Source organism: Annulohypoxylon maeteangense (assembly GCF_022496945.1).
Source record: "Annulohypoxylon maeteangense strain CBS 123835 unplaced genomic scaffold GGS22scaffold_8, whole genome shotgun sequence".
NCBI classification, from domain to species: Eukaryota; Fungi; Ascomycota; class Sordariomycetes; order Xylariales; family Hypoxylaceae; genus Annulohypoxylon; species Annulohypoxylon maeteangense.
In genome coordinates this window covers 1,555,242-1,580,931 of record NW_025953255.1, presented here as the reverse complement: position 1 = coordinate 1,580,931, position 25,690 = coordinate 1,555,242, and the positions used below count along the sequence as shown (strand labels likewise).

Sequence of the window (25,690 nt, the reverse complement as noted above, 5' to 3'; positions counted from 1 at the left end):
GTTACACACATACAAGTATGTATTAGTGATCGGTGATCTCCAGAAAGAAGCTCGCCGTCGCGTCTATTCTAGAACTCTAGATCTGAAAAAAAAGAAAAAAAAATCATGTGCTGATTTGCCTCCCGGCTAGTCTCGCGGTTCAACCAGTCGCATCTGTCTTACATACAGCTCTAACGTTTATGGACTATACACACTTCTCGGCCGTGAAAGTCGCGCAGAGATGGAAAGAGTGGACTTTCGCATTAAGCCTGTAACGGTCTCGACGTAATGCTGCCCGGACTATTGGGATACGCCAACGAGATCGAGAATGTGATCCCGTTATTAGCTTTGCTTAGTGTTGTTTTTGGTCACGCAGGTTGAGCTGATGGGTACTGATTGATAAGATAAATTTTCGCAGGGATCCGCTTTTCAGAATATCTGATCGGCTAGTGTACCGGATCAAGTCTAGCTTGGCAGGGAATAGGTGACCGTCGTCCTCGCTGAACTGACTGTTCCACTAAACTGCCTGGATTGCCCGAACAACCTTCCCCGTTTGGTACTGATTCGATGTTCCACTAGCCCTTCTCTAGACCAACTCACGCAACCACACCTTGCTAAGGATTCCTTCATCTCAGCTCAGGTACAAGGCATGGGGTAGAGAGAGGGATGGTTTTACGTAAATATCGCTATTCAAATAAAGAAAAAAAGGAGTGGAACGAGATGGTTTTTTTAGGTATGGCTTTTTGTTAGTTTAGAGCCACCATCGCGGGACAGTCAACCATTTCAGGTATGGGTTATTGCTTTATCATGCCGAGATTTTTTTTTTCTAACTATAGCAAAAGCCATGTACTACGTACAGGTACCGTATGCAAAATTTATCGACCACTACCAAAGGAAGGAACCTCCACTTCGGTCGCCAGAGTCCCACTATTTTAGCTACGTGAACGGCCAGGTCCAGAGATCAAGGTTCGGGTGCGCGCCTTTCCCACCTACGCTTTCCGTCAATGCTTTAGAGTATAAGGATAGCGAGATCTCTCCCGCCTTAAGGTTACTCTCGCTTCTTCTTCATCCCTCTCACCAGCCAATATCCCAACACCTCCCGGCCGAGAAGCTTTGCTTCGTTTGTATATTCTTATATATATCAAGGTATATATGGGTATATAAGGGTATATAGAGGTCTCGCGTTCACCGAAGTGGCTTGCAATTGTTACCAATAGCAAGTCGTGTTACACGCCACAGGTCTTGGACACCCCGGTATTAATATCGATATCGGATCGATTTAGATTTGTTCAAATTCAACTTCAGCTTTTAGCTTCAAATCTAGCAAAATGATGAGAGGACCGCTCGCCCGGTTCGCCCGGCCCATGGAGGTGCCCGTCGAAGAGAAACCAGCTCCGGATTCCAACGACAAGGAGATTGGCGTTACCGATAACCAACCCCATCATAGCGATGCCGAGTCCGACCCCGATGTCATTGACGCTGACGCTCAGGCTGGTGTCCAGAAGATGGAAGCTACGACCAAAGTCTGGTCGAAATCCAACTTAATCCTAGCCTATGCCTTGTAAGTAAATGCTATGCGGCTACTATTATGAAAACAAGTAGCCAATGTCCGTGGATCCGCGAGTTAACAAAATGTAGCATCTGGATTATCTACTTCGTCGACTCCATGCAATCGGGAATGAGCTCGCTTTTGACCCCATACGTTACGAGTTCATTTGCCCTACACTCCTTGACTGCTACCACCGGCGTTATGTCCGGCATTATCGGAGGTGTTTCGAAGCTCACCTTAGCTAAGATCCTAGATATCTGGGGTCGTCCTCAGGGTTTCCTGCTCGTCGTCCTATTGATGACTCTAGGTCTTGTCATGATGGCGGCTTGCAACAACGTCGAGACTTATGCCGCTGCGCAGGTCTTCTACTGGGTTGGGTTAGTACTCACCCCCCTTCTAGCCTTCCAATTGGGCCACCTAACAAATAACCTATCAACAGATACAATGGAATCAGCTACTCCCTATCAGTTTTCATTGCCGATACTTCTCGCCTGAAGAACCGAGCCTTGATGTTGGCATTCGTCTCATCTCCCTATATCATCACAGTCTGGATCACCAGCCCCATGTCCCAGAGCATTCTATACGGCATTGGCTGGAGATGGGGATTCGGTATTTTCTCCATCATCACACCGATTATGTGCTTGCCTTTGTTCTTCCTCTTCACATGGAACTACTCTAAGGCCAAGAGGGCTGGATTGATCGTCTATACCCCCAGCGGCCGAACGACTTGGGAGAGCATCAAGTACTACTTCTGGCAATTCGACGTCATCTGCCTTATCCTAGTTTCCGGTGGTTTCGCGCTCTTCTTGCTCCCTTTCAACATCTACTCGTACCAGTACTATGGCTGGAGGGACCCATTGACCATCTGCTTGATCATTTTCGGTGGCCTACTCTTGATTGGAGCCGTTGTCTGGGAGAAATGGTTCGCCCCCGTCAAGTTCATGCCTTGGGAGCTTCTCAAGGACCGAACCGTCCTTGGTGCCTGCATTCTCGCCGCTGTTCTCTTCGTCGAATACTACATCTGGACTGCCTACTTCACGTCTTTCCTCCAGGTTGTTCTTAACCTGAACGTCACACAGACCGGTTATATCAGCAACATCTACAGTTTGGGATCCTGCTTCTTCTCATTCATCGTCGGTTTCGCGATCCGCTACACTGGTCGTTTCAAGTGGACCACTCTCTACTTCGGTGTACCTGTCACCATCTTGAGCATCGGTCTCCTTATCCATTTCCGACAGCCCGGCACCCACCTTGGCTGGATTATCATGTGTGAAATCTTGTACGCATTCGCTGGTGGTGCCTGCGTTATTGGCGAGCAAATGGCCGTCATGGCCGCTGCTGCTCACCAGCACGTTGCCGTCGTTCTTGCGATGGAGGGTATGTTCAGCAGTGTGGGCGGTGCTATTGGCGGTACCGTCTCTGCTGCCATCTGGACCGGCCTGTTCCCCGCGGCGTTGGCCAAGTACCTGCCCGCAGAGTCTCAGCCAGATCTCCTCACCATCTACAGCGACCTTTCGCAGCAGCTCTCTTACCCCGTTGGCTCGGCGACCAGAGAAGCTATCATTGCGGCTTATGGCGACTCCCTCAAGTGGATGTTCGTCGCTGCCACTGCTATCACCGGTGTGGGTCTCGTAGCCACCGCTATGTGGAGAGACATCAAGGTGAAGGACTTCAAGCAGGTCAAGGGAAATGTCATCTAAAACATCTAAACCATCTAAACTTATATACGGAATTCGAAGGATATGCGTTGTCGATAGCTACGCAAAAGGGGTTGGGTCCAATTTTTGAATAATGGAAGGGAGGGGATAATAGGGGATACCACATACCACGGTGCATTCATAACGGGGTGGACGAGTATGACGTGTCTGACGCTGCAAGAGGATACGGTGATGTAGATTTATGCTGCCGGCTGGTTCACTGAATCACGCTCATTAGAATCTAATAATGTCCAATTAAAAGTTCTATATCTGTTATACTTGTATGGGATCTGGCATTAGCGCGGTTAATACACCGGTGGGCGGGCTATAGCAGTGCTTTGGTAGAGTAAGTCTTGGTACTCTAGTCGGTATTGCGTATAGATGATGGCTACACGCAGAATCAAGTTGAAACAAGAGCTAGCTAGGTATCTCCCGCGAAACTTGGCTACGGCTGTCATTTCAGCCGTTATGTTACAATATCCCCATATTCTCCGGATTTCCTAAATTGAAGGGTCGTGGGCTGTCGGCCCGGCATATCAAGATCCACCACTAGTAACTACGCCTAAATAGGCGATAGGACGTGAAGGTCAAAGAGGAAGCAAGACGAAGGAATTGATTAAAATTAGGTCTCTCTCCCATCTTGCGCCATTTTTCTTCTCGATTACACCGTTTGTGAGACTTCGTATTGCTCATTCAACATGGCTTCCAAATTCCTGTATGTCGGCCTGCTAGGCTCGCTACTGACAAGCGCGGCAGTCGCCCAGGGCTCCGAGGCCCACCCGCCCCTGACGACTTGGAAATGCACCACCGCCGGAGGCTGCGTCCAGCAGAACACGTCCGTTGTGCTGGACAAGGACTCTAAATACGCGTCCGGAGCTGCCGGCTCTAGGACAGCGGATGACTACGCCGCGATGGGCGTCTCGACCGAAGGCGACGCCGTCACCATGTACCACTACGTCAAGTCGGGCAGCACGCTCAACCCGGCGTCCCCGCGCATCTACCTACTCGACGCAAACGGGCAATACGTGATGATGGAGCTTCTCGGGCAAGAGCTATCCGTCGACGTCGACTACTCGCAAGTGCCCTGCGGCGAGAACGGCGCCTTCTACCTATCAGAGATGAAAGCCGACGGCGGGGGGTCCTCCGGGGGCGCGAGCGCAGGGCAAGGGTACTGCGACGCGCAATGCCAGGGATACTGCTGCAACGAGATGGACATCCTCGAAGCGAACGCGAAGGCGAACGCGATGACGCCGCACCCATGCCAGGGGGACAACTGCGACAAGGCCGGGTGCGGGTACAACCCGTACGCGAGCGGGCAGCGCAACTTGTGGGCGACGGGGGGCACGGTCGACACGAACAAGAAGTTCACCGTCATCACGCAGTTCGCCGGCAGCGGCAGTCTGACCTCCATCTCGCGGATCTACATCCAGGACGGCAAGCAGACCCCCGGCGGCACCATCTCCGCCTGCAACGACGGACAGGGCGGACTTGCTGGCATGGGAGCGGCTTTGGGACGAGGGAGTATGTCTTACACCAACCATACCTATTTATCTGCCGATTTCTTAGAACCTGTTTATTTGCGTGAGACTGAATGCTGACATCGTGTTTTACTTACGTGTATAGTGGTGCTGGCGATGAGTATCTGGAACGACGCTACACAGCAGATGTCTTGGCTCGACGCCGGCAATAACGGGCCCTGCAATATCGCGGAGAGCACCCCGGCTAATATCCAGGCTCAGCATCCCGACACTCACGTCACCTTCTCTAACATTCGATGGGGAGATATCGGATCTACTACTAAAGGTTAAGTTTGAGCATCAGTAGGCTATCGGTTTCCCTTTGCTGTGTGGTGGTCGTGGTTATCTCTACCTACCAAGTATGTAAGGGGTAAGGGAGAAAAGGGGGTCGGATGGACTAGTATGGACTAGCATTTACTATCAAAACTTTATTAGCTTCATCATTAAGTTTCCCGTTTTATCCTTATTCCAACCTCATTATGCGTTACACAACGTCTTACCGCTTCTATTATAAATCTTATAACGTGTGATGAACAGGTAAGTTTTTGAACCTTACGCCATTTCCCCTCTTCGCATTGCCGTTCGACATAGGCTATCGGGATGTAACGGTAATCAACGGCCGCGTGTTAAGTCAGATCTTTATATCGCACAGAAGATTTTATGTACTTCATTTTCCGCCGCATCTGACTAATACTTATAAGCTAAGCGGCCATTCCTGTAGTTAGGATACGACAGAGCGGACAATACGGCGGCGAGCGGCCTTCGAGGATTGAAATTGAAGCATTCCAACGCCTTTTCCTTAAGTAGGAGAAGTCTTGATACGTTTATTCGTAGAATACATTCAAGCTCTTTCTTATGTAGTAATTAGATAGCTCTGGTCGCCAAGCCGTCGCTCTAGGTCTAGATTAAAGACCCCATGGACGTTCTGTTGAGCCGCACGCTATAACCAGTTATGGAACTTCATCGTACAATTGCAATACAAGAACCAATATTTGGTTTTCTGACTAGGTAGGGAAAGTTGTTCCTACTAGGGTCATGTTACGCTGCGTACCAACGTTCTTCACCTCTTGCGTACATAAATCTCGTTTCCGGACGCGGCATTTAGGTACCTAGGTACAGATACAGTTAACCGTGCAGACAGTCTTGGGGCGGACAATGGTTTACAGGATATCCGCCGATGGAATTAATGGTATGTCCGATCAATAAGCTTATCAAGCGGCAAGGTAGGAGGGATGCGCAGCCCATCGCCGATGCGGGTGATATCTCTGAGGGGTTCGGGCTGTTCCCTCGAGGCATTGGTTGCCTTATAAAGTTTAGGTAGTACTCCGTCTCATAAATCGATCATAATGAAAAGAAACGAATGTAACCAAGAACAAACTGATCGAAAAGGACATATACTTACCTGAGAAGAACATAGACAAGACAGCTAGCTTATCCTAAATTCAAAGCATAACAAGATGGCCGCGACAATTCTTATCACTGGTACCAACGGTCTAGTTGGCTTCCGCATTCTCACTACGGCTCTCGAAGCCGGGCACAATGTGCGATTCGCGGTACGTTCGGAAGATAAAGCTCGGATAGTTTCGTCGAATCCTGCCGTCCAGAAACTAGCGCCGGGAGACCGACTCTCCGCAGTAGTGATCCCGGACTTCACCATCCAGGGGGCATTCGACTCGGCCCTTGAAGGGGTCACGCACATCATCCATACCGGCTCCCCCGTGCCTATGCCATGGTACGATCCTTATAAGGACATCTTCGAGCCTACGCGTAAGATGTGCTCAAACATACTCTCTTCCGCGCTCAAGACGCCTGGCATTAAGAGCGTCGTTATCACTTCGTCTATCGTGGGGAACCTAGGGTCCGTGCCGCCAGCTCACGTCGTCTCGGCTGCAACCCGCTTGCCGTTGCCTGACCCCATTCCGCAGACCTTCAAAGATGGGTATGAAGCGTACATAATAGGGAAGATAGTACAGCTACACGACACGGATACGTTCGTGCGTGAGAAAAAACCGCCGTTCGGCGTCGCAAATATAGTCCCCGGCTACGTGTATGGTCGCAACGAGCTCGCACTCACCGTCGAGGCTATGGGCCAATCCAACAGCTCGAACAATGCCATAATCCAGGGCGTTACCGGTGGCGAAATGGCATTTCCCGTCCATATGGGTTTCGTACACATAGACGACATAGCGGAAATACACTTGCGAGCCGCGTTTCTAGACCGGGAACCTAACTCGGATGTATCGAAAGATTTCGGGGTGGCGAGGAAAGTTGACTATGATACGGTCTGGGGCTATGTCGAGAAAGCGTTTCCGAAGGCTATACAGGATGGGGTGCTCAAGAAGGGAAATGTGCCTTCATTAGATTTTCAATATGATTCGAGTGATGCAGAGAAGCTGATGGATGGGAAGTTGAAGAGTTTTGAGACTGCAGTGTTAGATGTGGTAGGTCAGTATCTTGAGGTATCGGGGAGGGAAAAGGCGTGATCCGGTGTGCCTTAGCCCTTAATTCTCTACTCTCTGACGATTCTCACATATGAAAATGATATGCGAAATTGGAACAAGACAGATTGTATACACTTCTGCAGTAAATGTTCACCTTTCGTCCAAGGACAGACATCCTGAACATGTTTTCGATCAGCCCACCTTAAATGATGATGTATGTGATAATGAAATCTTGTTTGTGACTCATTACAAACACCGCAGACTCACTTATTATCTCTTCATAGGATTATAGGGAGAAGTTAGGAAGTAATTTATAAAGATAACAATCCATAATAGCTAGAAAAGCAGTAGCTAGATAGGTAGCAGAATAATCTTTACGATTTCAGGAAAAATATGTCGCCATTCAATAAGAACCTTGAAGAGAACTCTGGAAGGAAGTGTGCTTTTAATATTGTTGTTTCACTTAAATCTTAAATCTAGATAGAACGGGAGTGAATAATAAGATTTGAAATGCCTAGTAGGTACCCCTCACAGTGTGTAGTACTTTCATAGCGGCTGTAGCCACTAGTGGTGTCCAGCACTAAATGTATCGATTAAAGTACCCCAAGAATACGGTGGGTCCATCTTTCAGCCCTATTGCCCACTGTGACATTGTCTACAGGTGCATATAGAGCTAAGGTAAATTCAACATCTTCAACTTTAAACCATCTGTGTCTGATGACGTTTACTCACTCACGTAGAGGCACTTTTCGCTATATATCCCATCAATTCATACGGAATAATGCTTCAGAATAAAGCTACAGTCTCGTTTATTACTTAAAATCTCCGAAACGCGCCACGAACGCCTAAGTCCTGCCGGGACACGCGCAACCCCGACGACCGTCCACAGAAGGCATTGCTCTAGATATCTGTTCTTCTATCTAGAATGCGCGAGCTCTTCTTAACCGCATCCGTCAAGGATGCCGACTTTTCTATGACATGCGCAATCCTGCAAGGATTGACATGGATGACGGCACGCCAGACCGTCCACCGCATTCTATTCTTTCAAGGCCAGCCACAGCCGAGATCCATCAAAAACTCACGCGCGTTCCAGCAGTCGCGTTTCTTACCATTCTGGAAGGAACTGAGCAACCAGCTAGCTCGGTCATCATATGTCCTTCAAGTAGCGTATGAGCTTTCTCTAGATAAAGATTTCGGAAAAGGGTCTGTGATGGACTTCAATGCCTTGCCTGGTACCTTGCGATGGACAGACTTACCGGATCCTCTCCGAGATACCCCAGTCACATCAAGGAAAAAGATCGAGATACCCGACCAGCCCGCTCTCCTATTAGCTATGAGCGACAATGGTCTCCAGTAAGATTACTATTATATTAGCCACGTTCTTGCGATAATTAATACTAACGAGCATTGTTAGGTATAAGAATGAGATGATACAGGAGAGTTACTCTTTCGTCAGAGAGAATATCGAGTTCGTCTTCAGCAGATACTATTACCTACCCGACTCACCGGGACGACCTGTGTCTACTCTTCCGGCATTCACAGATCTACGGCCAGTTGACCCAGCGCAGAAGTGGGTGTTAAACGTGAAGCTGAACGTACTCGACGACAACCAGCCAGACAAGGTTAGAAAAGCGAGCGAAGAGCTCATAGGGGTGAAAGCAGAACTAGAAAAAATATTCGATTTTAAAATCCTCGACCGGCGGATCTTCGACACTAGGATTGCGCCTCCACCGGTAATACCAGGACGCGGATAAGGTACTTCCCACCACGAGCAGAATTGATAGTATGCAATACACTGAATTGGACTTTCTGCTATGATGAAACCATTTGCTATTGAAAGACAAGCAACCATAATTGGTATAGTACAGTACGAGATTCATATGTTAGCCCTGAAGGCGTAGATCCTAACTATTAATAATTCCATATAAACTACCAACTGCAGCTCCTGCTTCGACAGAGTGTCTAGGTGATGTTCAGCATAGGCTACAGATCCTACATATTCAAAATCTATTCTTACATAAATATGGCAATGGATAGCTTGTGCTGATATCTAGATACTTATTATCCTACCTACATCCTACTCGAAAGTAAATTGAAGAGAAAAATAGTTTATGGAATGAAGATGTCACGATAACCAAATTAATGCCTTCTAGAATAAGGGTGCCCAGGATCACAAAAGACGGCTCTGTGTATGAATCAACATAGATTAACATAAACTTAGCCGGCGGTATTCGAATACATATATGTACCTGTAAATCTTGGTACTTGTTAGGTACCTACCTATCTAAGTAAGGAAGGCACGCCGATTCATGGTGATGCCTTCTTAGCAGTTATCTGTTAGAGCCACGGAGGAAAACCGGGTCGCTCCTTCTTTGATATAATCGTACCTGCGCCCAACTTAACGCATAACCGCTCCACGACGCCGCACTTTCCTATTGTTCAACTTGCTTCCTTCCTGATCTAAGAAACAAATCACTGCATCGTTCCTATTCCGACTTCAAAGTTTAACCCTAAGGATTCTACTTTTTGGTGGAGAACATTAAGGATGTCTGTCCGTTTCCAAGGTGTTCACAGCCTTACTCTGCACCAAATTCAACATCTCTTCAACTTGGTACTAATTTGGTTTTATCGCCAAATTCGACGAATCAACTTTTTCTTCTTGTACCCGAGATTTTCTCAACTGTAGATATCTACACTTGAATCATCTCATATCTTCCGTCATTTTACCTTATCCTACACAAATTACCCTGCTATTTCTACACTTACGCAAGCTTCATCGTCATGTCCACCATTTGCGATTACGATCTCCCTAAGGAGAAACGACCTGAAGGCTCTCGAAACTTCCCTCTCGTTTTCCCTTCCTATGCCGACATGCATTCTGACGTTAGCTCGCCGGGAGGAAGTTCTACCCTAGAGACATGGGGTCGTGTCTCTGTAGCATTAGATCACCGCATGCCGGGTAAGCAACCTATTTCGATGCTATCTAATAAATAATGAAACACAAGCTTACTTATGAATAAACAGTTACCCGAGGCTTCCCTGCTTATGGCAAAGCTATCCCGTGGTTGGACGCTGCGTATCCCTTCGATAAGACCACGATCCCTATCCAATGCCCCGAGCCAGAGTCAGACGGTCAGGAGTCTACGACGTCCAACACTCCTAAGGTGGTGCTCCCGCCGCAATTTCAGGACCAGCATGACTCTGGAATACGCACTCCCATCCGTGGCCATTATCGAGAGACGTCTCTCCTCCCCTTTGTGTCTGGTGACCCATTCCAGCATCAACCTCAGGCACGAGCTATGCGTGCGCCCCCTGGATTCTCCCAACAACCCCAAGGCCGAAGCGTCCCTGGACCCCCTAGCTTCCATGTCTCGACCCAGAACTCTGGTAATAACGACACTTATGAACCTGACTTCAAGCCAAGCCGTCGCCAGATCATCACCGATCCTCGTCAGGTCATAGTCAGCAGCCCCACATTCAACGCACAGTATGCTCCATTGCAAAGCCGCCGTGAGCAGAACCAGGAGGACTTCTGGCTTGCTGAATCGCACCAGTTGCAGATGGCGGGCAGTCCAATGGGCACTTCGATGGACCCAGACACCCCGTTGTCACAACCTTCGCGTCGATCGCACCGTACAAGAAGGCTGAACCGCAGACGCCAGACTCTTGCCGACCGTATGGCTAGGGAGGAGGCCGCTAGAGGCTTCGATTCAGAAGATGATAACGAGTTCTACCCCCATGCTGACAACTAGATGGGCAAAGTAATAGGATTTCTCGTCGCTCTTCTAGGGTATAGGGGTTGAGGAGGTGAATGGATTATCGCTTTATTTTCCTACAACCTTATAAGTAGGCCACGACTGAAGAACAGGGATGTGTCTCCGTTCGCTGATCAATGGGTTATGCTTGGAGTGGATTGCTGGCTTTTATTACAAGTTTCTTTCATCAGGACAGTGGCAGTCCTAGGGCTTAGTGGAAGATCTTTGTCCTAGCTACATGGATCATTCTCACTATGTTCCCCATGTATTTGAGGGCTTGATGTAACTAGTTCCTTGCTTCTGTTATATTTGCCTTCAGAATACGAACGGGTTTTTAACATCTATTTTGCGTTTTAAAATGTCTTGGTGGTGACATTATTACTGTAGGCTTCACTTGATATCGCCCTTTGCATATAGAGAGGTAGGTTATCACAGCCCTGGAGGTATGTTAGAGCATATCTTAGCGCTGTGTGGCGTCCTTCTCTAGCACCAAGCCCCCTGAGCTGTAGCGACTAATTTAGCGGACAAATCGCTATTAAGTCATAGGCATTAGCTCACTCGTCCATTTATGTACTCGTTCTGGGCAAGGAACATAGCCGACATATGGACCCCCTCGACGCAGATGTTCGTATTAGGCCTCCATATCTGCTCTCTTTGTCATTTCGTGTGCTAGGCGGTTAGTCCTTCCATGCACAAATTTATTCTATTAAAATGACTATAAACTGTCACAGAATAGAATAGAATAATCAAGCAGTCCAGCAATTTTCCTCTATTCTAAGCTTTTGTACTTCAACAAGTCCCCTATCTTTCTGACCCCCCACCCCAAATAACCCCTCACTCTAGGCTACCCCTTTCCACATTTAGCACACTAAAACCCCCTATAATCGATTCCATCACTCACTCTCCTTCTTAACATCATCCACATTCCTAAAAAGCACCCACAACAAAACAGTCGCGCCGCCCAAAAGCCCGGACAAAATCGCGTACATAGTAACCAGATGGGGGTCTCTCGTTAGCGGCGTAAACGCAAGCGCCAAGCACGACCCAATTCCCGCCATCGCAAGCCAAATAGCCTGGACCAAGGTCTTCATCCGCTCAGGGGCGTTGTTATACGCGTACTCTGTGCCTGTGGTCAGGCAGAAGACCTCTGCCATCGCGCCGCCGAAGTAGATCGGGATCTGGAGGAACACGGAGACCTGGTTAGGCACGGAGTGGTCGTGCGCGGCGGGGCAGGAGAGAGGGGCGTCGTAGCAAGGCCCGGCTTCGTAGATGAGCTTTTGCACGATGGTGGTGTATGCCATTGATAAAGCCAAGATGACGAATCCGACTATCATGCGCGCGATGGGACCGAATGAGACTTGGTTCCGCGTGAGGAGTGGGTATAGCCCTTTTTGGATGATGGGTGCGACCAGGATGCCGGAGATGGCGCCGGCGATTTTCATCATGTCGTTTGGGATGCCGTAGGTTACCATTTGACCTGCCTGGGAGATCAGGTTGTTGAACGTTTGGTTGTAGCAGAGCCAATGGATGGGGAAGAGGAGAAGTACTCGGCAGGTCAGAAGACTGCGCTTGATGTCTTCGACGAAGGAGTCGGCCCAGGGGACTTGGCGATTGTGGTGTTGGAGCTGGGCATCTGGTTTCGCCGCATCCATTCTAAAACCGCCGGCTACGCCGTACCGTAAGGCGGTTGCTACGTCGGGCATGATGTTGCTTGTTGGCGATGCTCGGACTAAACTAATGTCAGCTAGTTCGCCCTGAAAGAGATCGTGAGAGGGTAAATGAACTGACCAAAGTGATTCCGGCCAAGAAGAATTGGAATCAGGACCAGCCACATACAGCAGCATGGGACCAGATAGGCCAGCCAAAAGCCGACATATTTCTCCAACAGTGGCGTAGAATCAGCGAAGAACCCCACTATATTGACAGCCCTACATTCACTATTAGGACCCTATGCTTTAGGGAATGGGTGAATTATAGGTACTAACCAGAAAAACGCGTTGTAAATATAGGTAATGGTCAACTCTCGACTGCTCACAGTCTTCTCGCCCGTCTTCTGCGTGCGGATTCGAAAGCCGGTTTGATCGTATTGATCAGCTAGTAAAGATTAATTTCACGCACGATTTCTAAATAGATGGATCGGAATAATAGGATTTTATGCTCACCAATAAACGGTACCACGGTAGTCTTGAAAGCCCCGGATCCTACAGCCAGCAGAACACAAGCCGTAATCACCCCACCCAAAGCAGCTCCCCCCTCAATAGCGACAGGCAGCGAAGTCGCAAATAGGATAGTTGCCCCGATAGATTCGATGCTGCGATAATGTTAGCAACTATCCACAGGGCGAGAAAAAAAGAAATGACAGAAGGAAGAATTCCACATTACATAGCAGCATATAACATCGTCTTATAGCGACCCAACCAACTATCCGCAATAACAGCAGCCATTGCAGGGGTGATGCAAGACCCAATCATAAGCGCATTCACAATATTGGATGCAGTTGCCTGACCCAAGCCCAGGGCACCGGGGACTTCGCCGCCGGGTGCATTTTGCAGGTAGTTCTCTAGAAAATAGTCAGCTTCTACTCCTTGGATCTTCGCCAGACTGGGAGTTCGACTTACGCAAAGGGGAAGTAGCCCCATACCAAACAAAGCGCTCCAGAATGCCAGCAACACATGCGATCCAGAGCCGGACGGGGACTCGATCGACTACGTGCAGTAGATCGCGCACCTCGTCGTCGGTAGCAGCGCGACCGTCATCGTTGTTTGCTGACGCATCCGAAAGCGACCGGTCGCTCTCACAACAAATTTCGGAACGCTCCGGGTCTATACAAGGAGAAAACAAGCCGTGATTAGCAACAGTACTCGCGTTATTAGTTTCGGCTATTACCAACCGTATCTGCGAACTGGACCCTGCGGTGATCACCGCAGAGCCATCCGTGTCGGGTTCTGAACCCGACATTTTTGAGTTTTCTGGTTGAGCGCTTTGGTTGAGGGAGGGCATTTTAGAGGGTGTCTTGAATCGTGGGCTAGAGAAGGTGGGTGAAAGTGGTGATTTTCACTGAGGGTGAGAAAGACAGTAATTGGAGAATGAGGGATGAAAAATTCGTTTGACATCTCGAATGTTGGATCTCGCACTTATGTATAAGCTGCGCCCTCTTACTGCCGATATAAGACCAGGGATTCGACAGAGTAGGCCAATTAAATAAGTTCAATGTGACCTCGTCATTTTGAAAGCTTACAAGAGGGATGCTGTGCCCCTTTTCCGCTACTGGAGACCTACCTACAACGTCGATTATCAGTTTGGTCAAATTTTATCTGATTTTTCAAAATTAAACATGAGAGTCTCATGGATACTTAGGTAACTATCCGATTTTTGATAGTCACCTAAGTTTGTTAATCCGCATCTGTTAGATCGATCACAGAAATTTCAGGAGTATGAATGTGAATATCAACTTGCGGGATCTTCAAATTGCTTGAAAGATCTCCAGGGCTGTTTTTACTACCTAGAACACCTGGCTTTTAAAGCCTAGCGCATCCGGCTTCGGCTTCACCGGCTTCGTGGTATAGGATGCCCAATTGATTCAAGAGTTGGCAACGTTCTATGCACTGTAATTTTGTCCTTGGGGGAGACGCTTAGTTACCAGGTACCTACCTAGGTAGGTAGCTTGTTGGGCTGTTGAACACGAAAATGAGCTGAACATTCATCCACAGCAGCTAATAGACCCGCTCGAGAATGCGCAGTTTTCAAGGGGGGTTCTAGTCCAATGATTAATTAATCAAATTAAGAAAAACTGTTGGAGAACTGTATCTTGCAGTTGTAGTTGCTCAAAAGAACCTAGGCTCCCTCTTCGCAATCTTGAAAGCACCTTCTATCTCTTAAGGAGATAAACTCTCATCTATGGGAAAGTGTGAGGGGTGCTAAGGTAGAGCTAACTTCGATTCTTTTCTCAGACACGATCGGTGTGTGGGCCTCATTCCGATCTATGCTGGGTGGCTGAGACAAGCGAACAAGCCACCAACAAGCCAACGAGGGGTAATGGGAGAGATCAATCTTTAATAATTTCAGTAAATAGGAATAGTCTAAGACTTTAAAATACATCAACAGCTAACAACCTACTACCTACCTAGGTACAATGTAAAACAATTCGTCAGGTCAATTTGGCGATAGATCGAGGTCAATTTCTGCTTGCCTTCGCCTAATTTGGACCCTCGATTTCTGATCAACACCGTTAACACCCTCGAAATTTGTCGGTGCCGGCCTACCCTCGCCTGGAACAAATCTCCAATCGTATTTGAGCAGTAGGTGGCACAACGCAATCTTCACCTCATTTGCCGCAAAAAATCGACCCGGACAAGCGTGTTGTCCATGTCCGAACAGAGTATAAGATGGACTAGTCGTAACAAATTGCCAATTATTCTCTTGGCCAGGCTGTTGTCTCATCTTCAGGAATCGAGCGGCATCGAACTTCTCCGGCTCGGGATATATGGTCGGGTCCATGAAGTTGGAAGCAATTACCACCCGTGATCCTTGTGGTAACGTCGTGCCGTCGGAAATCTCCACCTTCTTCTCCACGTATCGATGCATCGTAGCTGCTTTCTCGTTAGCTCGGCCAAAAACGGTGCAATCATGCTGCCATGTTAAACGTACAACTACTCATCGGGCGGACTCGCTGTCCCTCCTTCAAAAAGCTGTCCATTAGCTTGAGCTTAGATAACGAAGTCTTAGCCCAACCGTGTTCGCCAATAACCTGAATGATCTCTTCTCGAAGTTGCTGAGCAACTTCAGGGTATTCACAGATGTCAAGCAGTGCCGAGCAGCTTGTCTCCGTGGTCGTGTGAATAGCAGCAGTTGTTAGCGAAAGCTGTCCAGCGACAAAGTCCTTTTTTCTGCCTCTGGCAATCTCGTACATCCAACCGATCGTGTCCGCAACTTTTGGCGGTTTCAACCCTGCTGCTTTAGCTGCGTCGACGGCAGCCTTACGTCGTTCCACCTCGGGATCGATGAGATCACGTGCATCCCGGACGGCCTTCCTCAGAGTTCTGCTTTGTGGTAGCAACAGAAAAGCAATAGGGCGCACGAACGATGGAACAGCTCGCAAAATACGTGTCGTCACGAATGAATCGATGGTGTAAGACTTCGCGATGTCAAGCCACCTTCGGTTACGGCATATCCCGCTTCCTAAAAACACTCGAGACGAAAGTCGGGCGACAATTTCGAGTGCATCATCCCGAATGAACCTAGTAGTCCATTCCTTACTCTCACCAAGGACAACGTGCAGCGCGTCTGTCGTCTCATCCACGAGATCTTCCGTGATCAGGCCGAGAGACTGAGTTAGTTTCACTCGTACAGTCTCTTGGATTAATTCGTCACCGCTTAAGCCGACGCGGAAGCCATCGAAGCCTGGATAGTGTACCAGAAAATCCTAAATCTGTCAATACTTTCTTTTATTTCATAAATACAAGCCGCAAATATGTACCTTGGCAAAGGCTCTATTGAAATCCAGAGAAGGATGACTGCGAATATCGTCGGCGAATTTATTAGGCAAAACGATCTTTGGACCGGTTCCTGTGATGACTTGGAATGGGCCGGAGAACTGCACATTTCATTAGCAGGTAGTGGTCTGTCGAAGATCATATCCATCATACCCGTCGCAATCCCTCTTCTAGTGTTTCTTTGCCATGGAACATCCAACTTTCTGCGGGGCTTTTTCCATCGAATGATACCACTGGAAATCCAGTAAACGGTCTCTCTGCGGTAACGAGTGAATAGACAATGCCAAGAACTATGGTTGCAGCGATCACCTGGATGGATACAGGTAATCCTGTGGGAAGAACACGTTGGAGGACCTCCATTCTTGAACGCAGCTTTTGGTGGTGTGTGTATCGAGATAGAGTTGGGAACACAAAGATCACGATGCAACCTGCACAGAAGCAAACGACTTTATATTAACGCTCACTGCCTCGCTATCAGCTCTCCTCTGCATACGCAGATACCGTTTCATCACTTTACTCGGTTGCATAAGACAAAGCTTCCGAGGTGCTAAGCGAGCCGTACCTGATCCCGTTCTACCTCCTCGATATCTACCTACCCGCCTATGTAGGTTCTCAATACCCCACAATTGAGAGAATCACCAATGTTTTGCATGATATTGATCGTGTTTAGTAGCATTGAGGATTTTCCCAAGGGTTAGGATCCAATCAGGCATGGCTTTCCTTTCCGAATACGGATACGCTATACGAAACATAATTCACATTTGCACAATTACACTATAAGAGTGCCAGTTGCTGTTGACGTAACCCATGTAGGAAGCGGATTAAGCTTGATTTTCCTACCAATCGGGATTATTATATCACGAATACGATTACCTGATTCGACGAAAGTACACGGGATTCATCCATTTAAACTACAGAACTACTGCATGCGCGGCACATACTTCCTCGAAGGATGACTACTAGGTACTTACCTAAGAAAGTTCATACATAATTAAAGTATCTATGATAGCCACTGCGGCGCGTAATTATAAGTACTTTGCCTCAACCGCACATATAATCGTCGGGGTGAACAAGAGCTTCTTGGATCTTCCCTATAGCATTTCCCAAGCTCAAACGGCACGGCATTTCGCCCCGCAATGCTATCTGGCGGTTTTCTTTTAAGACGAACTCCCCAGATAGATAGGTACATTCTTTTTTTAACGTAAAATCCATATAATAGCCTATACCAAGTGCCACTTTCACGCTCGCAAGCACGTACATAATTACCAAGGAACTAGAGTGGCTCATGATTCGAGTCATAGCAGAAAGTGGATATCAGAGAAGAGCCTCCATAATATATCGTATGGTCACAGGATTCTTAATGCCTCTCATTGAGTTTCTCGGGACTTTTGCACTTTCTAAGTGGATCGTCACTCAGTCTTGGATAATCTTTGCTTCTTTCTCTGGCCAGATCCAAATAGTACAGCGGAATGAGAGACATCCGATATGCATAGAAGGCAATTGTGAAAGCGAAGGGTCCAAGAATACGCAACCACGATTATATCAAAGTTAAATATTAGTTAATAGGTTAGTTGGTTGGTATATCTAACCGCCACCGAGACGAAAATCCCTTCCAACAGACGCGGGACCCGAAGATAATGACGCTCTCGGCAAGATATAGGTATCCTACAACCCGAAACTAATGGCGCGTGATAGTATTGTACTCATCGCATGATTCCCATAGGTAGACTCATGAGCGGCACAGTTTCAACGCCGTGGATACTCCAAGAAGTGTCCCATATAGCCCCTCTCTCTTCGGTATCCGGTAGTCGGCGCCTAGTTCCAGCGGGCCTCGTTTATGTCCTTTAATTCATGGCTTTGTGGGGCAGCTCTCGAATAGCATCGGTCTTGCTTTTATGTAAGGCGAAGCAAGTTCTTTCTCATTGAGGGATCCGGAAACAATATTCCTCGGCCAATGTTAGAAAATAAGGGAAATGTTAGGGAAAGGAAGCTTATAGGTAGTATGTGTCTGATGCCAACAGTAACTTGGCACCAATCCCTATGACAGTACGCTCATCGATAAAAAATGTTGGAACATAATATAGCACCATTAAAGTCTGAACCCTCCTAACTACCAGGGGCTATCGACTCTTAATGCTGTTGCGCATATCACGACCAAGGATAAATTTGTATTATTTATTTCTGGCATAGGACTTTATAAAGAGATATAGACGGATTTAATGAATCAGGTTCTTCGGTAGATAATGGTCGGAACCGGTCTAATTTGTTTGCTACCTAAGCCCTAGTATTCCCAATTCAGTACCGATATAGTGCTGGCGTCATCCCGTTCCCACGGCATTCATGGTGATCAAACAATGAGGCCGAAATGGGTCTAAGTCCGATTCGTTTGAAACGAGCCTTCCTTCGTCTTGATTCTCGACGGCGACTTTTATCATTGGTGTAAATCATACGAGGTGACTACTATCCTACTAAAGGGGTTCGAGCCTTTTCTATGATCCTAGGACACTAAAATGGCAACTAGTAACGTCAAGTACCCCCCAGCGAATATCCTAGGAAGTACTCGAGGAACTCTTCTAGTCGAGATATGGATTAGCTCATTGACCTACTATGTAGGCATACTATCGTGACTATGCAGCAAAACTACAGCCTAAGAGTAAATACTCCAAAATACACTTTCCCAGGAGCAGTTCAATTAAAACTAGGTATGTTACCTACCTACTTATTACCGTAAGACTGTCCAGGTGATTAACACAAGCATAACCCCCACCATGAATAGTGAGTTTTTGGGATACCTTGGGTATTTTTAGTCATGTAAATACCCTCTCGTTATTAGAATACTTCATTTACTAGGCCAGTAAACGGAAAGAGTTCAAGGTATTTATGAAGCCACTATTTCTCTACCATTAAGGACTTACAGGCTAATAGTAATTTCCTCATAATGATTATTCCGCGTCGTGTATTAGGTAATAATCCATCATCAGTTAGGTTTAAGTATTTTCGCTACGAAGTAGGTAACGGTCTCCTCGGAATTTGTAGGTAGAGTAAAGAATTCAGGCATACGTCTTTATATAACAATACATGTAGTAGGGGACAAATGCGTAGTATTAATGGCATTGACGGGTAAATAGGGGAAGTAGCTCCCCTTATTGCGCTTACGTAATGTGCGAGTCTATTTGAACTCCTAATTGTGTTCATATAATAGACACTCGGGTAGGGAAGAACTTAATAATATGTGTTTTACTTCGAATTACTTCCAATTCTACAATAAACAATATTGTCATTTTTATTTGACACAATACATTTCTTTGGTTCGATGAAATATTGTATATCGAGACTCTAAGTTCCCCCCTTTTCAAGATGACATAAGCATGGCGCATATCCAGACATGGTGACTTTCTTCCTCCCCGCAAACAGAGATTCGTAGTTGATGCTACCTCAAATTCGGTTTGAATATTCCTAGATGGATGAAATAATTGATAGCAAATGCATGCCTTGTAGAAATAGGAAAGCAGTAAGTATCGAAATTTTGATGTCCGAATGTCGCTATCAAAAGCGATCATCGCCAAACGCGCATCTTGGAAGTGGATGGTGGGATTTGAAGAAGCTTGGAATGAATCCACACAATATAGTAGGTTAGATATTCACAGATGGATTATTCTATAAAATGGTAACTACTTCATTGACGATCAAGAATGTCGGTTTTGACGTCGAGTAGGTGATTTTACATCATAGCCTCAAATAATAGGTATACTTAGTAGGTATCTACCTTACGTAACATATAAATATTAGTCATGAGAAAGCCGATCCATCACTGAGCATGATGCTTCACGTTCCACATATTCGTGGCTTCATATTCTTAGTCAGGGCGCGATCGAGGCTAAGGCTGCGGGAACTCTGCTAGTAGCGGATTTAATGCACGATGACCCTAATCCCATCCGAATGCTTAACTACGGTGCCAGTCGGAATTATGTAGAAACACCATTGCATTGAGTCCGCGGAGCACCGAAGGGACTTCATTGCGATCTTTTTCTTTCAATGAAATATGATATTTAGTCAATTGAAGAGGAAATTGCCGCCTAAAGCCCTTATTGCCGAATTGCACTCTATTTCCTAAGTGAATGACGCCAGCAATTTCGGTGACTTACGCAACTAGATAGTAACTTCATAGAATATCTTGAAGTGGCGATCGAGGTAGCGCTGTAGACAAGTATTGTTACTTAATTATTTCGCGCGATAGTGAAGAGGTAATTGAATATATAAATCTGCCATGCTACCCATTAAACAAATTTGAACATCAACCAGCAAGATTCCAACTCTCTCGGCCGCTTAGTAATACTTAGAAGAATCAATCTGTCGATATCAACTAGCATCATGTCTCCTCCAGTCAAGCTCCCAACTGGCCAACTAGGAAAGGATGGCCCTCAGGTAACTAAACTTGGGTTTGGCTTGATGGGCATGAGCGTCGGATACGGCGAAGCGGGGTAAGATCAAAGCCACCAAAACGCCATTGGCACTCGGAAAACTAACTCTGTGCAAAGGTCTGATGAGGAACGACTAAAGGTTCTCGACCGCTCCTGGGAGCTGGGTGAGGTTTTTTGGGATACCGCCTATGCTTATGGTGATAGCGAAGACCTCGTGGGCAAATGGTTCAAGCAACATCCGGAACGAAAAGATGATATCTTCTTGGCCACAAAATTCGCGCTTGAGTTCAATCAGACGCCCGACGGCGCGCATAATATCTTCATCGATAGTTCCCCTGAGAACTGCCGTGCAAGCTGCGAGCGGTCTCTGAAGCGACTCGGGCTCGATAGCATTGACCTATTCTATTGCCATCGTTTTGATGACAAAACCCCCATCGAGAAAACGGTGGAGGCTATGGCACAACTTAAGAAGTAAGGACCTAAATAGATAGGACCCGAGCGCAGAATGAGCAGAATCACTAACCCAATGCTATTAGGGAAGGTAAGATTAAGTATCTTGGGCTGTCCGAGTGTTCGTCCAACACGCTTCGACGAGCCTATGCGGTTCACCCGATCACCGCAGTCGAGATCGAGTATAGCCCTTGGACGTTGGATATCGAAAACGAACAAGGGACCAACTTGCTTGCCACCTGCCGGGAATTGGGAGTCGCCGTCGTGGCTTACTCGCCTCTCGGACGAGGTTTCCTGACAGGCCGCTACAGGTCTCCTGATGACTTCGAGCCAACGGATTACCGCAGACTGGTGCCAAGATACAGCAAAGAGAACTTTCCGAAGAACCTAGAGTTGGTGCAAAAGTTTGAGGCATTCGCAAATGCGAAGGGCCATACTGCAAGCCAGTTGGTACTAGCATGGATTATGGCGCAGGGAGACGACTTCTTCCCTATCCCTGGTACTAAATCACCCAAGTACCTGGAGGAAAACTTAGGTGCGCTGAATGTCACACTTTCTGCCGAGGAGAACAAGCAAGTCAGAGACCTTATCGGGAACTTACAAGTTGCGGGCATTCGAAACACCCAACTCGGATCGGTTCCTCCCGCACATCTCCAGGACACTGTTCCTTTGTGAGTCTCAACTAATCAGAGGGAGGAGACGGGCTATTTCGTACCTAAATTACACCATATAGATCAATGTAATTAGGCGAATATATTTATATGTTGCATTATTCATGATAATCCACCGTCGTATCAACCCCGAGATGTATTTGTATCCGACATGCCACAACCAAATTGCTGAAAGAAATCTATGCGGCTCATACAGGCTTGTTTCATAAGTAAGGGCTAAAGCCGGCTGATATGACGTACCTAGGTAGTCACTATGATACGATATTCGAGGGTCGAAGCCATGGATTTCCTTCGACTCTTGCCTAAAACAGTGCCTCGCCGAAACGAATTACTCGGCAGAAACAACGCTTGCCTACTTGGTTGTAGGTATTATTACATGTCCGCCGTTGATGCGTGGGATCCTACCATCGACGTCTTGGAGTTACCTCTTACTCGTCATCCTCATCCATTTCGTCGTCTTCCGCTGCGTCATCATCATCATCGTCCTCCTCGTCGCTAGTTCCCGAACCCTCGCTCTCGCCTTCCGAACCAGGATCGTAATCTTCCTCGTCTTCATCCTCTTCGTCTTGCAACTGTTGCTCGGCCTCCAACTGGGCTTTTTCTAGTTCGGTCATGCCATCTTCACCGGCATCACCATTCGCATCCTCTCCTTCGCCATCAGCATCCTTCTTCCCCTTTGCATTCTCAGCTAGTTCCCTCTTAGCCTTCCGTTGATCTGCCATACTTCGATCCTGAAGCTTATGCTTCATGACATAATCTCCGTTAATGCCTCCGTAGTCTTCTTGGTCTAACATCGAGAATTCGATCTCCTCGGTCGTCTCGTTATCACCGGCTTCGCCAGTATAAACCTCAACCACCACGTTAAATGTGCGTTGTAACACGCTCGTATAGCTGACTGCGGCAATTTTATCCAGTGGTATGAACAACAGCGGTTTCTTGAAGCCCCACAGAATTCCGGTCTCTAAGAAAAAGAGATAGCCGTCTTTGGATCCCCTGAAAGCCTTCACGTGAACGGCTGGTTCCTTTGGTCGGTGTGGTTGACGAACTTTGCTATGGAACTTCGTAGGATCCGCTGCTACTATCTGCACGTTGTTTTTGGCTGCCTGAAGACACTTATTCAAGGCCCAATGGAATAAGGTGGTATAGGAGTCAGAGACGGCAGAAGCAGCGGCGGCATTCGGCCCACCAATCGAACCCGGTTTCGGTGCGGCGGCTGATACGGTGAATACAAGCGGCTCTTCAGTCGGTGTGCCTGATTTTGATAAAGAGAAGGAGTTTCGGGGGAACAGGATGTAATTATGTTGAACCTGTGACTTTTCAGGTACGGGAAGGTAGAACGCATATTCTATATCATGATTAGCCTTAAAATTAGGTCGTCAAATGGTTAAAAACGCATACCAATGTCCTTCCACGCGTACACTATGCTAGGCAAAGGTGTCGTTGTGCCTGGAACTCGGGCATATATGTGTTTGGGGGTGAAGCACAGCTCAAACTTTTTGCGCTGTGGGATAGAGACGGATATATCTTTTATTTCCAGCAGTATATTCTCGCTGGCCACATCCTCGATGGTGGTTGGCGCCGTGGCATCTTGTGTGGTTCCATTTTGGGAAGGTTCGATATCTACTCGGCGGCGTTTGAGCGATGATGAAGTGGATTGTTGGTCGCCGATCTGCTCATAGACAAAACTTGCGATCTTATTAAATAGCTGGACTCGCGATGGGGAATCTAGAGGTCGGGGTAAGCGACGATAGAAGTAAAAAAGTTTAAATGCGTAGAATAATTAAATTGGTAAATACCGGCAGCCTTGTGGATATCCTTCAAGATATCTGGTCGCGACTTGAAAACAGAGTCCAATCTCTCAATATCCAGACCACCAGCCATGGCGTCAAGGAGAAATTGTTATGGGGTATCACCCCAAATAAAAAGTCAATAAGATTGATTATAGTTGTTGAGGGAACAACGAGGCTATAGTTCGCTTTTCAGATCACGGTTTCAATGCTGTGATGTTGTTTGGAAATTGAATAAATATTATTTTGCGCTAAGAGTTTTGCTACTGCTACAGCGTAAGCACTGGGCAATGACGTACAGGGGCTTCCTAAAAAAGGGGATTTCTTAGATGCCAAGGCTGTAACCCGCGCCTGCCAAGTCGCTCTTTTAACGCCACACGAATGTGGCGCGAAATGCGATAAGGTCCAACTCCAACCCCACATCCCACATCCGATACCTTCTCACCTTAAGCTACCACTATGTGCACCGACATTGAACAACTAAGCTCTGCTTCAACCTCATTTCAGCGTATAAGGCTCTGAAGCTGTTAAGTCGTACGTTTTCTACTTGTCTATTTTTGTTTAGAGGCAAGGGAGTCATGTCTTTTCCAAACATCTGGAACCATCGGAAGGTAGCCGACACCTCAGCCAAAGCATGCGAGGTTTGCTTCAAACCTAGCACCAGTGTCCTTATCACACAGGAGAGCAAGGTAGGTGGTAACAGAGCATAGGTTTAGAGGCACCTCTTCCTAATATATCCGTCACTAGGATTTCTTCTATGTCTGCCCCAGCCATCTAAAAGATAGAGGGTTCTGTTCTCCTATCATCGACCAGGAGGCTGTTGCGGCCAAGAAGAAAAAAGAGATGGATGAAGAGCTTGAGCGTGCCAAAAAGGAGTATGAGGAAAAACAGCGTAAAAAGAAAGAAAAGGAATCAAAATCGGCCAAGGACTCAGACAAGACCAAGGATAACGACGAAAAGGATACCAAAAAGGACGATAAGAAAGATGATCCAAAGCCGGACTCCAAAGTATATCTCTGCCTGGGGAATTGACCTATTGCATCCTTACTAATTGGCCTGTTCAGGATAAAACAGACGACAAGACACCGCCAAAACCAGAGGAAGAGGAGCCAAGAGTGTTCTCATTACAAAGGTTTATATATGTTCTTATTTCGAATGATAACTCTCTTTGCTGATGGCCTATAGGACTTTCTATCAGCAACGGCTAGACAAGAAACGCCAAATTGAGATGGCTAAAAGAAATCGGGAACGCTTAAGCAATCCCAATTTCTTTCCTTCCGTCCCCAAGAATCTACCTTGACAGGCGAATATCTCGGGTTCCAATTGCCCCTCGTGCCAGTGCCCAGGCAGTTTGCTCCAAAGTTGAACCTCCCGCGATACTACCTACCCCTATTTACATTACGCTCTTAGACATGTATAACCCTATCTGGGCTAATTTGCCCTGTTAGAAAACGATGACATCTAAGAAGAACAGTTAATATTCGGCGAATCATTGGCTATCATTGGAATATATACCCCGGTCGCTAAAGAAAGAGTTTGATATACCCTTAAAACACCTATTTCATAGCCCCAAGTACTTTTGTTGAGTACTTGCTTGATAGAATTGGTAAGCCGGCGAGGTTGTGTCTTGGCCCGGCATACCACTGCGGGAATGCGCATTTACTTCACATCAACACACCATCTTCCTACTCTAGGGACACACCAGACGATTATCTTTGCCGTATTGGCCTAGCTGCGTCTATCTCGATTAGGTGGCTTGCCCTGCAAAGCAATAGGCTACGGGGTAAACATTGAAAAGCTGACCACCGAAATCGATTGGCTTTCCTAAGCCAAAGGCAGTAAGCCTTCAAAACGCCTTATAAGGCTGACAATGGTTTCTCACCAACAAAATTTACTCTATAGGTTACATAACACCAGTGTCTTATCTTCCG

At 47.0% G+C, this 25,690-nt stretch overlaps 10 protein-coding genes across 10 annotated transcripts; 7 read left to right on the top strand and 3 right to left on the bottom strand.

The window, feature by feature from the left end:
• Positions 1-958: 958 nt before the first annotated feature.
• On the top strand, positions 959-3,576 carry GGS22DRAFT_143285 (MFS general substrate transporter). The gene is made up of 3 exons (XM_047958791.1): positions 959-1,540; positions 1,618-1,905; positions 1,968-3,576. Exons 1-3 carry the CDS (start codon positions 1,308-1,310, stop codon positions 3,226-3,228), a joined length of 1,782 nt encoding a protein of 593 aa, XP_047819236.1. The 5' UTR covers positions 959-1,307; the 3' UTR covers positions 3,229-3,576.
• GGS22DRAFT_163631 (glycoside hydrolase family 7 protein) lies at positions 3,570-5,242 on the top strand. Its single transcript, XM_047961397.1, has 2 exons — positions 3,570-4,746; positions 4,849-5,242. The coding sequence occupies exons 1-2, from the start codon at positions 3,924-3,926 to the stop codon at positions 5,031-5,033; spliced, it is 1,008 nt and encodes a 335-aa protein (XP_047819235.1). The 5' UTR covers positions 3,570-3,923; the 3' UTR covers positions 5,034-5,242.
• Positions 5,243-5,930: 688 nt separating this feature from the next.
• On the top strand, positions 5,931-7,336 carry GGS22DRAFT_163629 (putative cinnamoyl-CoA reductase). The gene has a single exon (XM_047961396.1). The coding sequence runs from the start codon at positions 6,200-6,202 to the stop codon at positions 7,223-7,225; it is 1,026 nt and encodes a 341-aa protein (XP_047819234.1). The 5' UTR covers positions 5,931-6,199; the 3' UTR covers positions 7,226-7,336.
• Positions 7,337-7,890: 554 nt separating this feature from the next.
• GGS22DRAFT_163628 (mediator complex, subunit Med18) lies at positions 7,891-9,058 on the top strand. Its single transcript, XM_047961395.1, has 2 exons — positions 7,891-8,536; positions 8,598-9,058. Exons 1-2 carry the CDS (start codon positions 8,109-8,111, stop codon positions 8,935-8,937), a joined length of 768 nt encoding a protein of 255 aa, XP_047819233.1. The 5' UTR covers positions 7,891-8,108; the 3' UTR covers positions 8,938-9,058.
• Positions 9,059-9,964: 906 nt separating this feature from the next.
• Positions 9,965-10,935, top strand: GGS22DRAFT_188687 (uncharacterized protein; the record flags this gene model as incomplete). Its single annotated transcript, XM_047964746.1, has 2 exons — positions 9,965-10,142; positions 10,208-10,935. The coding sequence occupies 2 exons, from the start codon at positions 9,965-9,967 to the stop codon at positions 10,933-10,935; spliced, it is 906 nt and encodes a 301-aa protein (XP_047819232.1).
• Positions 10,936-11,766: 831 nt separating this feature from the next.
• Positions 11,767-13,896, bottom strand: GGS22DRAFT_200281 (uncharacterized protein; the record flags this gene model as incomplete). Its single annotated transcript, XM_047966413.1, has 6 exons — positions 11,767-12,667; positions 12,727-12,866; positions 12,924-13,032; positions 13,101-13,249; positions 13,321-13,498; positions 13,557-13,896. The coding sequence occupies 6 exons, from the start codon at positions 13,894-13,896 to the stop codon at positions 11,832-11,834; spliced, it is 1,752 nt and encodes a 583-aa protein (XP_047819231.1). The 3' UTR covers positions 11,767-11,831.
• A 1,113-nt stretch (positions 13,897-15,009) lies between these two features.
• GGS22DRAFT_143222 (cytochrome P450) lies at positions 15,010-17,130 on the bottom strand. Its single transcript, XM_047958790.1, has 4 exons — positions 16,584-17,130; positions 16,415-16,531; positions 15,586-16,360; positions 15,010-15,527 (listed from the first exon to the last, which is right to left on the bottom strand). Exons 1-4 carry the CDS (start codon positions 16,788-16,790, stop codon positions 15,091-15,093), a joined length of 1,536 nt encoding a protein of 511 aa, XP_047819230.1. The 5' UTR covers positions 16,791-17,130; the 3' UTR covers positions 15,010-15,090.
• Positions 17,131-20,555: 3,425 nt separating this feature from the next.
• GGS22DRAFT_143207 (Aldo/keto reductase-like protein) lies at positions 20,556-22,188 on the top strand. The gene is made up of 3 exons (XM_047958789.1): positions 20,556-20,911; positions 20,969-21,322; positions 21,388-22,188. Exons 1-3 carry the CDS (start codon positions 20,802-20,804, stop codon positions 21,974-21,976), a joined length of 1,053 nt encoding a protein of 350 aa, XP_047819229.1. The 5' UTR covers positions 20,556-20,801; the 3' UTR covers positions 21,977-22,188.
• On the bottom strand, positions 22,108-23,973 carry GGS22DRAFT_143203 (Rtt106-domain-containing protein). Its single transcript, XM_047958788.1, has 3 exons — positions 23,769-23,973; positions 23,371-23,697; positions 22,108-23,317 (listed from the first exon to the last, which is right to left on the bottom strand). The coding sequence occupies exons 1-3, from the start codon at positions 23,851-23,853 to the stop codon at positions 22,401-22,403; spliced, it is 1,329 nt and encodes a 442-aa protein (XP_047819228.1). The 5' UTR covers positions 23,854-23,973; the 3' UTR covers positions 22,108-22,400.
• Positions 23,974-24,203: 230 nt separating this feature from the next.
• On the top strand, positions 24,204-25,140 carry GGS22DRAFT_143190 (DUF1742-domain-containing protein). The gene is made up of 4 exons (XM_047958787.1): positions 24,204-24,448; positions 24,507-24,767; positions 24,824-24,891; positions 24,945-25,140. The coding sequence occupies exons 1-4, from the start codon at positions 24,338-24,340 to the stop codon at positions 25,057-25,059; spliced, it is 555 nt and encodes a 184-aa protein (XP_047819227.1). The 5' UTR covers positions 24,204-24,337; the 3' UTR covers positions 25,060-25,140.
• The last annotated feature ends 550 nt before the right edge of the window (positions 25,141-25,690 follow it).